Source organism: Ciconia boyciana, chromosome 3 (assembly GCF_034638445.1).
Source record: "Ciconia boyciana chromosome 3, ASM3463844v1, whole genome shotgun sequence".
Lineage (NCBI taxonomy): Eukaryota > Metazoa > Chordata > Aves > Ciconiiformes > Ciconiidae > Ciconia > Ciconia boyciana.
In genome coordinates, this window is record NC_132936.1 from 23,775,784 (window position 1) to 23,791,406 (window position 15,623).

General features: G+C 38.5%; 1 protein-coding gene across 1 annotated transcript in view; it reads left to right on the forward strand.

The window, feature by feature from the left end:
* Positions 1-15,370, forward strand: part of MYOM2 (myomesin 2) — a 73,286-nt gene extending 57,916 nt beyond the window's left edge. Inside the window, exons 29-37 of the mRNA XM_072855763.1 lie at positions 819-932; positions 2,307-2,394; positions 5,334-5,372; positions 6,052-6,157; positions 9,350-9,513; positions 9,847-9,883; positions 10,013-10,035; positions 10,899-10,954; positions 15,026-15,370. Of these exons, the coding sequence (XP_072711864.1) occupies positions 819-932; positions 2,307-2,394; positions 5,334-5,372; positions 6,052-6,157; positions 9,350-9,513; positions 9,847-9,883; positions 10,013-10,035; positions 10,899-10,954; positions 15,026-15,370 (972 nt within the window). The remainder of the gene's footprint in view (positions 1-818; positions 933-2,306; positions 2,395-5,333; positions 5,373-6,051; positions 6,158-9,349; positions 9,514-9,846; positions 9,884-10,012; positions 10,036-10,898; positions 10,955-15,025) is intronic.
* Positions 15,371-15,623: the final 253 nt, after the last annotated feature.

The following is a 15,623-nucleotide window of genomic DNA, read 5'->3' on the forward strand; positions in this document are numbered from 1 at the left end:
TGAGGTCATTCATCCAGTGATATTTTAAGCATCACCAATACACAATTTATATTTCAAAATTATAGCAGTACTTGAGGTATCGCTGTAGTCTATTTATGCATTGCTTAGATGAGCTGCTGCTACTACAGCAAAATTCTGGCTTTCAAGCAACTTCTCTGCATCTGCACTACATTGTTAAGCCCCTTTGTGTTGGGAGAGACTTCAATTTGTAGGATTCCTCAAATCTTTTTACTTCCCATAGGACAGAATGTAGTAGCAAAAAGGATTTCTGGTGCAGCTTGCAATTTTGAAGTCTCAAATGCTTTCAGAATAGTAATTTCAGTTGCTCTCTGCAGTTTAGCCCTGAAAGACGTTGCTTAGGTAGCTGGGATAAATCTGCAAATTGGCTGAAGACTCTCTAAGATAGGGCCTAAGTTCTGTGTTACAGCTCTCTGGAGACACATGGCAAACACAAAAAGATAAAAGAGAGTTCAGCAGCTCTAATTTCAAAGATACTTCTCACAGATATCTCTAGACAAACTACAGCCACATAGCAAGGGTGCAAAACCCTTTAAGGGAAGAGATTGCCTTTAAGGATTTGACAGGGCTCTGAAGCTGTAAGCTGTATACTTCTGACAAGTTCTGTGCTGCAAATAAATACTGCAGGGCTAAGATTTGCTTAGTAGGACTTGTTTGAAATTGTTTTTTTTACTTAGCTTTATTTGACATGTGTTATAAAAAAATTGGCTTCTTATGTTGGAAGTACCTGTGTGACTACCTACAGTGCGATACCTTTCTTCAGGACATAGCCAGGCTTATGTGCCTTTTCTGTTGTACAGGTTGCGAACACAAAGAAGGAGACTGTTTTCAAGTGGTATAAGGATGGTTCTGGGATTGATGTCGATGAGGTGCCTGATCTGCAGAAGGGAGAATGTCACCTCAGTATTCCCAGGGTACAGTATTACCTACTGATTAGAAATGACAGCTTCTGCTTGACACGCTATAGATTTGCCAGGCAGTGCACTAAACCAGCTATCATGATTTCTGTGAACCGTTTTAAGAAAAAGCATATTTGCTACCCTTCAATTAGCTGGTGAGTAACTAGTGCTAGTAAAAGAGTATCTATTTTTGTTATCAGCTCAGACAGTTCATGCTTAAGTTGCTTCAGCGTCCTTAGGTGAACTCTGTCTTGTTCTTTCTTATTGCTCTTTAATTTTTCAATTTGTTCAAGCACCTCATTTCTGATAGTGTTTCAGTTTTATTGCCTAAAATGAATAGGTTTGAGGTATATGGCTTCTTAAGATTTATCTTTATGCAAACAGGATAACCTAACTTGTGTCTGTAGCCTTAGGTTGCATAGTTGCTGCCTTTGTCAAGTGCCAAAGCCTCCCCGGATTGAGTTTTTCTGCTTTCAGCATAATGTGCATTCCATTTAATTGATTTATTTATTTTATTTATTGGTTTAATATTCTCCTAATTTCCTTCCTTCATTTCACTTGCAAGAGGATACTGACTTTCCAGTGGCTTCATTTTTCTTGAGTAAACTTTTTTGGGGGAGGGTGGTTTCTGCTTGTCTTGAATTGCTCTTGTTACTTGCCATTCAAATATATGATGCTTCTACTATGAATTACTTGCTTGTGGACTTGTATAATTCTAAGACTCAATTAAATAACCTCCAATCTATGTATAATTATTTATATATTTTCCTTCAGGTTTTAAAATAAATTAAAACAAAACCACCCAAAACAAAACCCCCTACTGCCTTTAATGCAGTATCACTGTGTTAGATTTTAGAATGTAAGCTCTCCAAGGGTAATGAATTCATTATTTACTTAGCATAGATATAATTTGACTACAGTTGCTGCTTGAGTGAAAGCTACTGAATTGATATTTGGACAGTTAAAGGATACAGATCTGTTGTTATGCTTTACATAGATTGATTCAAAAAAGTAATTGTTTTGGTTGAAGAAAAATTGCACATCTAAAGTTTGTGTGGGTTGAAGTTACCCTCTGCTACATCTTACTACACGATTTGTAATTTCTAGTGACCAGGATCAATCCTGTTTGTCTTTTTGAAACAAGAGAAAAAACACAGTTTCTCAAGGCAATTGAACTGAAATCAGAATATGTTTTAGGCTTAAGGACTAACTACAGCTCCATAAAAAAGCATGCACAAGCCATTCATAGTTTCCATCTCCTCTCTGGTAAGATTATTTAACCAGAATGCGTTACACTGTATGTTGTTTGATTTAGAAAATCATGCGGGGTTAACCAAATGTTGTACTATTATCAAGTTTGTCAGTAAACATCTTGTGTTTTCCTTGTAGCTGTCTCGCAAAGATGAAGGACTTTATAAGGCAACACTATCAGATGATAGAGGTCATGATGTATCTACTCTTCAATTATCAGGAAAAGGTAACATTCAGTTTACTATATTGAAATAATGATCTCCACATGTTCTCAACAGGTGTCAAAGATCTACCGTTGCATATGTCAAGTTAGCAAACATTTTTGAGGTCCTTTGCATTTCAATTCTCTTGTTATGTTATAGAGGCCTGAACTGCAGATCTCCAGTTTAGGAGGGGCAACACTGGGCATTGTAATTATTAATTTCTAGCACTCTGACAGGCAAGAAATGAAGTAAGTTTCTAATCAGACAGACACCCCCTTTTATGTGGTAACTTTTGTAGAGCACTTGCTTTCTCTCAAATTTGTTAAGCTTTAATGTCTACAAATAACCCTAAAGCACTGAAGTGCTGAATATGTTGATGTGGGACTGTCAGTGGGGACTGAGAGTTATTTTGATTGTAAAATTGTAAAGCTGTTTTGTGGGTTAACTCCAGTAGACAGCTAAGCCCCACACAGCTGCTCGCTCACTCCCCCTCAGTGGGATGGGGGAGAGAACTGGAAGAGTAAAAGTGAGAAAACTCATGCGTTTTAATAGGTAAAGCAAAAGCTGTGCATGCAGGCAAAGCAAACCAAGGAATTCATTCACTGCTTCCCATCCGCAGGCAGGTGTTCAGCCATCTCCAGGAAAGCAGGGCTCCATCACGCGTAATGGTTACTTGGGAAGACAAATGCCATCGCTCCAAACGTCCCCCCCCTTCCTTCTTCTTCCCCCAGATTTATATACTGAGCATGACACCATATGGTGTGGGATATCCCTTTGGTCAGTTGGGGTCAGCTGTCCCAGCTGTGTCCCCTCCCAGCTTCTTGTGCACCCCCAGCCTACTCGCTGGTGGGGTGGTGTGAGAAGCAGAAAAGGCCTTGACGCTGTGTAAGCACTGCTCAGCAATAGCTAAAACATCCCTGTGTTATCAACACTGTTTTAGTCACAAATCCAAAACAGCTGCTATGAAGAAAATTATCTCTATCATCCCAGCCAAAACCAGTACAATCTCCACCCCTTATTCCATACCATTTATGTCATGCTCAGGTCCCACACTATCCAGTATTGCCTCATTAACCACTTCCTCCCTTCCTGTCCTTTGATATATACACAGATATCATTCCCTTAGTCTATGGATTTTCAAGGGGGGTATCCTGACCACTGGAATGAACAAAAGGTACAGTAGTTCTTCATCTTATGGTCAGGGGTTCTTCCAGCTTCCAGAGACTATACTTCAGGTATGGCAAGACTGTGCTGTGCTGGAAATGTACAGTGAAATGCCTAGAGAATTCACAGTGTCTAATTCTGTGGATCCAGGAGGCTATAAAAATGTCAACCAGCAAAACCACAAGAAATGTATTGTTGAACCAAACAGTGGGTCTCCTAAATGGTGGAGTTAGCCTTGAAATATAAAGGATAAAGAGAGAAGTTTAGCATGAATGGGGCCCTGGAAGACTGCATATTGTATGGGGCAGGTTAGTTCAAGCTCAGTGTGCATTGGCATTCAAATGAAGATAAATGCAAATAAGGGTAAGAGAATCTAGTCTAAAATACACCAATGATAGGCATTTAAATAAGGTTTCATATGTTATCAGATATCACAGTGAACTACTGTAATTCTATGTATATTTAAATTTGTTCAGTAAAAAAAATGTTCATTTACTTCTGAGTCTATAGCAAAGACTGATCTGTTGGCAACATAAATGATTTTTACTCAACTTTGGTAGAGAGAGCTTCCCTGGGCTTCTTTGCTTAGGTCCCACCAACTAGGCCAAACTGAACCTGGATTCATCCCACCTGCAGGTAGACATTTGACCCAAATAATGAATATTTTTTGCTGGGTTCTAAGAGAGGGAGAAAGACATGTTCAAAAATGAACTCAGTTTACCAAAGATCTTAACATCTTTTTTCAGCAGGTTGGGGAAGTACCTGAAATAAGAGGAAAAGATGAATATCAGACTGAGTTCTTAAGGTTTACCTTCTTCTGTGTATCATCACTTGATAGTCTCTCAGGCATTTTTCCTCTGCATAAATTCTGCCCATTATTCTTTCAGAAAAAAATCTCATTTAGACAGTATAGGTCATATAACCCCACTTCCCCAGACATCTGTAATGTAATGTATACATAGTATGCAATTCATGTCCTCGTGTCAACATGCCAGTAGAAGCATACTGGAGTTTGCAGAGGGTTATGGAATTGAATCACAATTTATTTTAGCAGAGACAAAACCTGTGCAGATACAGATCAATGCAGACCAAATATACAAGTAGTATTTTCTGAACTTCATGTATTTCGCTGCCTTCCCTATTCATAAAAATTCTTCAGCCTTGAATATGCATTCTTCAATCTTGAATATGCATTCTTCAGATTATGGTGCTTCTTTCTTTCTCTCTGTTTCCATCTTACACAGTGACACTAAATAGGATTCTTCTGCTATGAAAGAGTTCCCCACTCTTCTGCCCCTCTCTCCAGGGTTCTCCCCTTCTGCAAACCCATCAGCTCTGTGATATTTCAAAAGCTCAATATGATACCTGGTTTCTTTCACTTGCTGTTGAAGGGGTTTACATTTGTCAAATGCCATCCTACAGGGAGCAGGTGAAAACTGTTTTCACCTAGAATGCAATAATTTCTCTTTCCCCTGCACTCTCCTTTGAATGTGAACTATCCAGTTTTAATGACCTTTTATTGTTTCTGGCCTGAGGGATACAAAGACAAACATTTGACAGCAGACAGCTGACTCCACACACAGAGGAGATACTGAGTGACACAGCACAGAATTCACATGCTGTACACAGACAGTTTCCAATTTGTCCCATACACCTGTTGCAATTTTAATGGTTTTCTTTGCCTAAGGATGTGAAGATTTCCCATATTGTTTTAATTAAACTGAACATAACAAAGCTATATTCTGATTGAACTTTGATGGTACATTTTCTTTTCTTTTTTTTTTTTTTTTCTCTTCAGTGTATGATGATATAATGCTGGCATTGAGTGGAGTCAGTGGTAAGTAAATGCTGTCTTGGCTCTTCATGTAGGTTTTTTATGTTAAAGTCATCTGAGCCTGAGGCAGACAATTTTTATTGTAAGTGGGAAATCTCTGAGAGTCATGATGCTTATATTATTATGGACATGTTATTAAGTTTCTGAATAGGCAGTTGACCTTGCTAATTGACACTATTAAAAGGGAACAAAGTATTATTCCACCTGGCTTCTTTGGTTTAGATACTGTGAGAACGTTGTAGCAATAATTTTCTTCCTATTTTCCATTAGTAAGTGAACCTTGATACAGAGAGAACGAGATGCTGATCCTGCTCCCAGTGAGAAGTTGGGAGTCATTCCACTGAAAGAACAGGGGTTGCACAAGAACAAATTTTTCATGCAATTAGAATTATGACACTACTGTTTCACAGCAACTACATGACTAGCTTATTATTTCACAATGGATCTTGCTAGTCATAATGCTTGTATGTGACAATAAAACCATAAACTCATACTGAACTTTCACCTGATATAAATCAGCAGATCTCCTCTGAGAGCCATGAACAATTGTCTCTTTGTGGTAGCTGAAAATCATGGCCCAGATCTTGAATTCTTTTTGTCCTGATAGTAGAAGTAGTCCATTTGACTGTTTTCTCTTCATTCCACTATCCTGTTTGATCTGCATATATTCTATTTTATGTAGGTAAGTCAGCCTCTCCACTCAAGATCCTTTGCACTGAGGAAGGAATAAGGCTCCAGTGTTTCTTGAAGTACTACAATGAAGAAATGAAAGTCAACTGGTCTCACAGGTAGTTGAGAATATTTTTTCAATTTTATTTGAGAAAAGATTCTGTCTTTATGATTTAGTATTTACTGTTCTGTGGCACTCATTTAGTAGCTGGACCACATTAATGAATTTCTCTTTCCAGCACTTCATATTCTCTTTTCACATAGATAGTATATACAGTAAAAGAAATATTAGCAGACTTGTCCAACACCTATCAGGAGGGCTGTAACAGCCAGGAAAAAAGAATTTACAGTAATCCAGCCTCTTGTTCAACACAAGACTGTTTCTCTGCCACTATACTATCTGGTTGGTTCAAAGACAGCAAAATATTCAAGCATAGTTTTGTATTCAGGGTTGCGCTTTTTTTAAATGGATGAAATATCTCTCCAGTACTAGGTGAATACCAAGGATCTGCTTTCACAGTTTAATAAAAACCTGTATTAAGAAAGGAATTTTTTTTTTTCATACTGATACAGTCTTAAGTAACCCAAAATATTTTAATTCTCTTCCTCTTCTTTGAAAAGATATTCAGTGGGGCACAGAATACTTTGAGAATAGCCCTCAGAGCTGAGAATAGGACCATAAATGAGCTTTAAAGTTTCCAATAGTTTTCCACCCTCGTTACATTAATCTTTGACTTTGGAGGCACTCTATTCATCTATGTATTTACAGTTAAATGTGTGTTCAAATGCTTTGCTATGTCAGGTTTATTTGAAACTGCAGGTAAGGTTTGGAAGGATTTTAAAACTCTTCAGGTAGTTTCAACTTTCATGTTCCTTGATGACCTACAAAGATGACACACAGTGAACTGGTCTGACTTGGACAGGAAGAGTCTGGTTTATCAGCATGTTGTCCTAGTTTTGCAATGATGTCCAGCCCTTGATTTCCATGAAGACAAGAACACAAGAAAAGTGTCAGCGATCATCAGGTTCAAGAAGCTTGAGAACACTTCTGCAAAGGTGTGCAGCTGTCGTAGTTTAACCCCAGCCAGCAACTAAGCACCACACAACCGCTTGCTCACTCACGCCCAGTGGGATGGGGAAGAGAATCAGAAGGGTAAGAGGGAGAAAACTCGTGGGTTGAGATAAAGACAGTTTAATAGGTAAAGCAAAAGCCACACACACAAGCAGAGCAAAGCAAGGAATTCATTCAACTGCTTCCCATCGGCAGGCAGGCGTTCAGCCATCTCCAGGAAAGCAGGGCTCCCATCACGCATAATGGTTACTTGGGAAGACAAACGCCATCACTCCAAATGTCCCCCCCTTCCTTCTTCTTCCCCAGCTTTATATGCTGACCATGACATATGGTATGGAATAGCCCGTTGGTCAGCTGGGGTCAGCTGTCCCAGCCATGTCCCCTCCCAACTCCTTGTGCACCCCCAGCCTACTCGCTGGTGGGTGGGGTGAGAAGCAGAAAAGGCCTTGACTCTGTGTAAGCACTGCTCAGCAATAACGAAAACATCCCTGTGTTATCAACACTGTTTCAGCACAAATCTAAAACTTAGCCCCATACTAACTACTGTGAAGAAAATTAACTCTATCCCAGCCAAAACCAGCACAACTCATAACTCAAGGTTTGTATTTAGTAAGTTCTGCTCCTTCTTTTAGTAAAAGTGATACTAATATGATGGAAAGGAAAAGAAAAATATTTTTTGCCTCTGACTTTTACTGTATCTGCTTGAGTTTTAAAAATGACTTAGTCCATTCCACCATCCAGTTCATAGAAATATGAAACTAGAGAATGCTACATAGCTAATATGGAAATATCAATGTGCATATTTATATTTACACACAAACACCTCCCCCCCAATATTTCAGATTTTATAATGTCTTACACATTGATTGTCTTGAAGATCATTGAACACAGATTTTGAACAAATAAAATTTCAATTTTTCCATGAAAATAATGATTGTAAGCCAGAGTTATTAAAGCTAAAACAAGGACTAAAGCCAACCAACAAACCAACCAACCTCCCCCAGCCTCTCCAAACCTCCCTGCTCTTTTAAGTGGGGTTCTAGCAAATTTTTTCTTGGAAAAAATGAAAGGCTAGACAACCATGGCTTTTTACCGTTGTCTGCATATCATGAAACATACCATATAAATTTCTAGCTAGCTTTGAATTATCCACTATACTGCATAGCAGGGAACATAATACAAGTCCTAAAGCCAACATGCATCATCCACTCATGGTGCAGTGGGGAATATTATATGTAGTATTTTCTAATATATAGTAGTTTCTATCCAGGTACACTGAACTCAATGCAGTCGTCTTACAGAAAGGGGAATAGTAAAAATTCCTTTTCCCCATCAAACTCTCTAGCTATGAATCCAAATCAGGCCTGTCTGGGCACATAAAATAACTGATCAAAGAGAAGCTAATGCTGATTTCATCTATTAAAAATTCCAGCTAAAGATGCTTGGGGAGGAAGGATGAAAAGAAATATTTCTTTAGTTAATGAGTAAAAGAGGAAACTACTCTTCAAACCATTGAAAGTAGTCTGGTTTGCATGCTCTCATTAAATAGCTTCTTCTATTTCCACTCTTCATGATAGATTATGGACCAGAAGAACCCCTGATCTGAATCAGTAGGGTATTTCTTATCTTCTTAGCTTAGGAAGTGATGATAAGTCAATATAATGCCATTGTTTTTTAAAGACCTTTTTATTAATTATCTGCAGTTAGGAAATTTGCTTCTTGTCTTGTTCTTAAAAAAAACCAAAGGTGTATTTTGACTTGATGCAAGAATAATAAATCCTATGCAAATCTTTTATTGTTTCTTAATAGATTTTTGAAGTTAAGTTAATGAAAAGTAAAGATTTTTTTCCTCATCAGAAACGGTTATTTGCCTCTAGTTTACTATTCTGATGTTAGTGTGTATGAATTGTACAGAACTCTAAGTCATGCACCATTTTCACATACAGGTATGTATGTGCATATAGATATAAACACAGATGATTGTGTATGTGGAGAGAAGGAGATTGAGAAGAAGGTGAACAAATTAATCTTTGGAATGAAAGCTCAAGCTATTGGTTCCAAAGTGTTTCATACCCCCACTAGGAAGAAAAGAATCTTCTGGGAAATTGCTGCCATTAGTTGCAATTTATCTGTAGTTTAGGAATAGTATGTTTATCCTTTGTAACTTTTTACAGATGATCTCCTATGGAGACTATACATGAAAAGAATGTTCAAACTAATTTCTATTAATTTTTTCCAGGGAATCTAAGATTGCTTCTAGTGAAAAGATGAAGATTGGAGGTGCAGAGGATGTTGCCTGGCTGCAGATAGGTGAACCCACTGAAAAGGATAAGGGGAACTACACCTTTGAAATCTTTGGTGACAAGGAATCCTACAAACGCACACTTGATCTGTCTGGGCAAGGTATATTTATAAGACCATACTTGTATGGCGACTTTTCATGGATTAAACAGAATTTACTGGCAATAATCAGAGGAATGACAGTAAAAACAGAAAGCCTTTGGTCGGAACCAGTTGTAGTTTAGTTGCGTAACTGCTATGATCCTTTTAGTCTTGTATCTGTTTTCACCACCAGTGGCATTGGGTTTCAGGGGTTTGGTTACCCATTTTGCTACTGTGTAACCCTGTATGGGTTTTAAAAGAGCTTTAACATGGGTATGTGTTTAAATGTTTATACTGAGCCCCAAGTGCAAGTTATGTTCATGGACAATAACTCTCTCAATTGTTTTGTTACAGCTTTTGATGATGCATATGCAGAGGTCCAGCGACTCAAGTAAGTGCTATATTGTTTGCATTTTAATGCTGTAATAACAGTGTCTTTACTTACAGAAAAAAATATTTTATTAATAATTTCAGTAATAACATTATATATTTCTTTTCCTCTCTTCCGCAACAATTTTAGGGCAGCTGCTTTTGCTGAGAAGAGTAAGTTTATTTTACATTTTATCAAAGGTGTTCTACAATGTAGTCTAGTGTTCTCTTTAAGGCATCCATCATGATATGCTGCCATAGCTTTCAGAGTTCTGTGGCTGCAGAAATCCCGTTAGCATATAATACTGCAATAATAATAGTAATTTGTGGATTTATTTGGTTTTAGTTACAATGGAAACCCACTAAAAGTTTTACACATTTTGCAAGCCTCCACTGTATCTTCTTGTGTCTGCAGAGGTTTTGTGAGGTGTGAGCTTTTGGGTGTCATACGAGGAGGTGTTGACTCTGAAAGCTGCTGATGATACTGAATATTGGGATCTACCTACTAAGTAAAAAAACTACCTGCTAATGCCTGTTGGGCAGTGCTTGCTGAGACAGAGACAGTGGGGAAGCTTGTTACTGTTAGGGGCTGTAGGAATTCTGGTACTTTGGTATCAATTCCCCTGGTAATGACAAGATGCTTCTGCCCACAAAGACAGTAGCAGAACAAATTTTCCTTAGCTCTTAGATACTACCAAGATGCTAAAAGCGTCCTCCTTGCTTTGCTCTGTGCCAAAAGCACAAACTGTCAAGCTCAGCAGTAGCTTCAAGGTTGTTATGTGTATCAGTCTAGAATGCTATAGCACAATCTCTGCTAAAAAAATCTGAGGGGACCATGAAATACATTAAAAAATAACACAAAATATCACAAAAATTGTATTATTTTATGTTTAATTAACCAGGGACTACAGTTTTTTTAAAGATAAGTCCAAACAAAAGCTGTGACTAATAGGGCACCAAGTTATAAAATCATTAAGAAATGAGTAATTTTGAGGTCTAAACTTCACATGGTCCACATATTTTTCTTTAACTCCTAGATCGTGGTAAAGTCATTGGTGGTTTGCCTGATGTCGTTACTATAATGGATGGGAAGGTAAGGACAGTTTTTGTCAATGAGTCATGCTGACTGGTGAGAGGTTTTCTTTAATGGCAAAAGGGGAGGGAATGGAGATGATTTGGTAGAAGCTGAAAGCAGAAGGAGGATAATTTAAACCACCTAATGGTAGTCATTTAATTGAGACACATGCAAACTCTAAGTAAGCACAGGTACCGTAAGCTGACTATACAGTCAGAGGAGGCACAGCCTGATTCAGGTCTTAGGCAAGCAAGGTCAGCCTTAAGAGGAGCTGGTCTTGTGCTGATTATGTAGAGGCTCTGAGTTAACTGCATACTCCAATCTGGGCTGGCTTTCAGCTCTGCATACTGAGCAGAGTAGTTCAAGGGGAGAGTCCACTGCTGCCCTGTAGAAGAAACTGAAGAGGCAGGAGGAAGCAGCCGCTCTCTGAGAGCCAATATAACAGAAACAAAAATGAGGTCCCATTCTCCAGCATGCCAGACATAGACTGTTATGGCTGGTAAGAGTAAAGGAGGGTAAAGAACCTACCTGGGCCAACGGGCTAAACTCTCCCCTCTTCCTGTATGTTGGCAGATAGCCCCATTACAATATATAATTATGATAAATTGAAGGCCAGTGAATACACATATTTTTTGACATCAGTAATAACTAAATGCCCAGATACAAAGTCAAAATTGGTAAATCTTCGCAAAGTCCCTTCCTAGGTCAGCTTGACTGGTGGAGATGAAATTTAATGATTCAGACAGACCGGTGTTCCTCACTGGGATTTTTGTTGTGGTGAAGTGGGATCTCATGCAACCTCAGCCCAAACTCTCTGGATACTAAGACAGAAGGAGAATATTAGTCTGAGCTGCTGTTAGTCCTTACAGGTGCGAGGAAGTACTGGAACTCAGTCTTTCCATGCTGGGGGTGAGTTCCAGACTCCAGACACCCATGCCTTCAGTCCAGTAAAGACAAACTCTTTTATCCTTCCCACACAGACAGCAAGTTCTTGTCTCTTTCTCCTGAAGCAAATCTTCCTCTGTTGGGTGCCTTGTCCTTCCCTGTGGGGAGAAACTAGGTCTTCAATCTGGGAAGAAAGATTACTGAAACAGAACAGGGTAAAAAAAAAAAAAATCTGCAATATTGTGCACGGTGCAGAGGAGGTACTTGGAAATGATTATCCAGCACTTTTCATAGCACAAGAACTAGGGAATGCCTAATTACATGGTCATTACAGGCTTTAAAGAATCAAAAGGAAGTATTTTTTTCAAGTGGTTCATAATTAATTTGTGCCTTAGTACCTTAGGCAAAAATAGATTTGGGTCCAGAAAAGAAAATAGGCAGTATCATGAAAGGAAGTCCAGCAGGGGCCATTAAATACAATGTTCTCAATACAACTTGTGCTTATAACCAGTTTAAAAGCCACCAAATTATGGAAAGCAGGAAGGTATACTGGGAATAGGATCACACTATTCATCCTCTGTATTTTTGTGTGCTTTCTTAAGCAGTTGCTTTTGACCTCTAAAAGAGCTAGACGGACTTTAGCAGATCAGCTCATGAGCCAATGTGACTCTTACCATCTGCTGGCTATCAAGAGCATGTTGATCGGGCTGTTTATGTCTCTTGTATGAAATGCATCTTCAGAGACTACAGCTGTGTTGCTCTGTGTGGAAACTGTTTTTCTTATCACCGGAGTAAGAGGTTGCACACAACTCTTCCAACTTTCTGTGTACGTGGCCATTTTCTGGATATCCAGGAGCAGTCTCTTTAGAAAGATGGGGGAACATGTGGTCCTTGCAGTGGATGCTGAAAGCTGCTCAAGTCTGGACCAGACAGAGATGATTGTCCTCTTGGCCCATTCCTTCCTTTGTCTCTAATGGATGTTCACATGAGATGCCTTCTTATTGTGGTAGACAGAGGCACCTCACAGCTAGCCTTTTAGGAGGTTAGCTGTGAGCCACTCTACGACCAACATCTTAAAACAGTCTAACGGTAAGGAAACAGGTCCGTGAAGTCACCCCTGACTGTATCCACAGACTAGCTGCAGTTTCCTCGTACAATCATGCCCTAAAAACTACAACCTTAATGCTACATAGTGCATTTCCAGAAGTAAAAGGCTTCAAAGGAGAACTAATTGTGTGAGGATTAAATAACTGAATGTGTGAAGAGAAAATCTCTGATTCCTGAAATCAGGCAAAACAAAATGGATCACAAGGAAGCAAAACTTTAAAATCACCTCTAAATTAAATATGAACAGGTACCATGCAAGAGTTGTGTAAGTACAAGTGTGAGAAGTAACTATACAAAAAAAAAGAAAAGAGCTGAGAGTTTTCCTCATGCAATGGAATGGTATAACTACACAAACATACAGGCACAAGGCAAAGCTTTACTAGTGCTTCTTAAGAGCGTATAAATGATTTTAGGTCACATCTATAATTTAATAAATTAGAACAGGCCCAAATGATCTAAAATGACTGTGGAATATATCTGTTCTCTGGTAAGTTTTTAATATTAACTTATTATGAGTTGATTAATTATGAATTAATTATTAATTGCTCTTAAATGAGGTCACTTTTGAGGGCAATAGTAATGAAATGTTGCCTGAGTTACAGAAAGGACAGTAAGATTTAAACTCATGCTATTAGTCATTAGTTTGATTTCCCCAAATTTTATTTTTGTGTTTGGATCATTACTCCTTTAAATATTTTACAGTGAGGCTAGTCCCTATAGGCTATTAGTTACCCTTACATCCTACCTGATATCACTTCTTTAAGAGTACTCACACACTTAGGTTGTCACTAGGTTGTACCCAGAGCATGTAAATCTTCCTTCAACATTCCCCTCTGACTTTGGAGGCATGTAGTATGCAAGACTGCTTCTATTTGTGAACATATGGCACTTTTGATCACTTAAAATTTCTTCCTGTTTTATTTTTTTTCTCTGAGTTATATCACACCTATTCAGTCATCATCATTCAAGAAAAATATTGCACAAAAACATGCACGTGTGCACACAGATGGACTTTCTCTGCTCCCTCTGGGTCAGGATTTGGCAAAACCTGAAGGGGAATGTGGAGGGGAGGGAATATAAGGAAGCATTCTGGTGGATACTATCAGTTTTGGATTGTTCATTGTTTTTCTCTTTCTTTCTTTCTTTCTTTTTTTCTTTCTTTCTCTCTTTCTTTCTCTCTTTCTTTCTTTCCCCCTAACACAATGGTGCATATGTGAAATTGTTAAGGTGACTTTTAATTATCTAGGGCAGAATTTTGGGCAGAATGAGTTTCAACCAAAGGTGGACAAAGTAGGCACTAATCAATGCAACTTCTCAAATGATTCTTTCATTTATTCTGTCATCACTTACCTAAATACATAAAGTTTACATACATAACCATATGGTGGTCAAAATGGGGTTCAGCAGTAACTATAGAAAAATTTGGAAGAACAACCACATAAATTTTATAGGCTTCTTCAATCTCAGTTTAGTCCTTGGAAAATACTTGAACTGCCTGGATGGCCTACTAGGTCATTTCAGCTGTTCTCTGAATATGGTATACATGCGTGTAACACTTTTACAACATTTATGTATTACTTATTCTTTGTGAAATATTTCCATTTTACTAGTCAGCAGCACCTGGAATCAATGTCCAATGACTCATGTTATGTAGTCTATTTTTAAGTTATTTTTTTTTAAATAATCTCAAGCAATAACCTCAGGAGACGTTGGTCAGAAAAGATTTGCTCAGTTCTCCTCCCTGCTGTGTACAGGGAAACTTCAAGGATGTTTTTAAACCTATCATTGCCTGAACCTCATGTCAGACTAATGGGTTGTCAGGAGTTTCCTGCAGGCAGGACTGCAATGATAGTCCAGCTCACCATCTTCAGACACTGTTAACCTGAGGCTATTACTGCATCACAGTCACTGGTAAGATGGTGGAATGACTGAACCAAAGAAAAAAAAAAAATTAGGAACTCTACTTTTCATTCCTCAAGAACATACCTGTCTTACTTATATTAACTTGGAATAAGAAGTGCCTGAAACCAATACCGAGAATATTCTGGTTAAACAAATCTGACTGATCCTTAAAATTACTTCTTTTTCCTCCCTCAGACGCTGAATTTGACCTGTACTGTATTTGGAAATCCTGACCCCGAAGTGGTTTGGTTCAAGAATGACAAGGCCTTTGAATTTAATGAGCACTATGTGTTTTCACTGGAACAAGGGAAATATGCCAGTTTAACAATCAAGGGAGTGACCTCAGAAGACTCAGGCAAATATAGCATCCATGTCAAGAACAAGTATGGCGGGGAAACAGTGGATGTCACTGTAAGTGTGTACAGACATGGCGAAAAAATGCCTGAAATTAAGCCAGGCCAGCTTGCTAAACCCAGGCCAATACCACCATCAGAAGAAGTCCTCAAACCTGAGGGCAAGGCAAAATCCAGTAAGAAGTAAAGCTTCACGCTACATTTGACAAACAAGATGGAATACATGAGCTGTAGTTGAGGTATTCCCACACATAACTAATGGGTAATGTCCAAAGGGAAACTGAGCTTTTAGGAATTTGCTTTAGGGAAGTAGCTGTGCTGTGATACTGTACACATCTGCAACAATCTCATTTTGAATATATCTAATAAGGTGGGACTTGCAAATAGCAAAAAGCCAAATGCCTTCCAGAGGTTCCTGTATGCAATGGCAGGTTGCACAA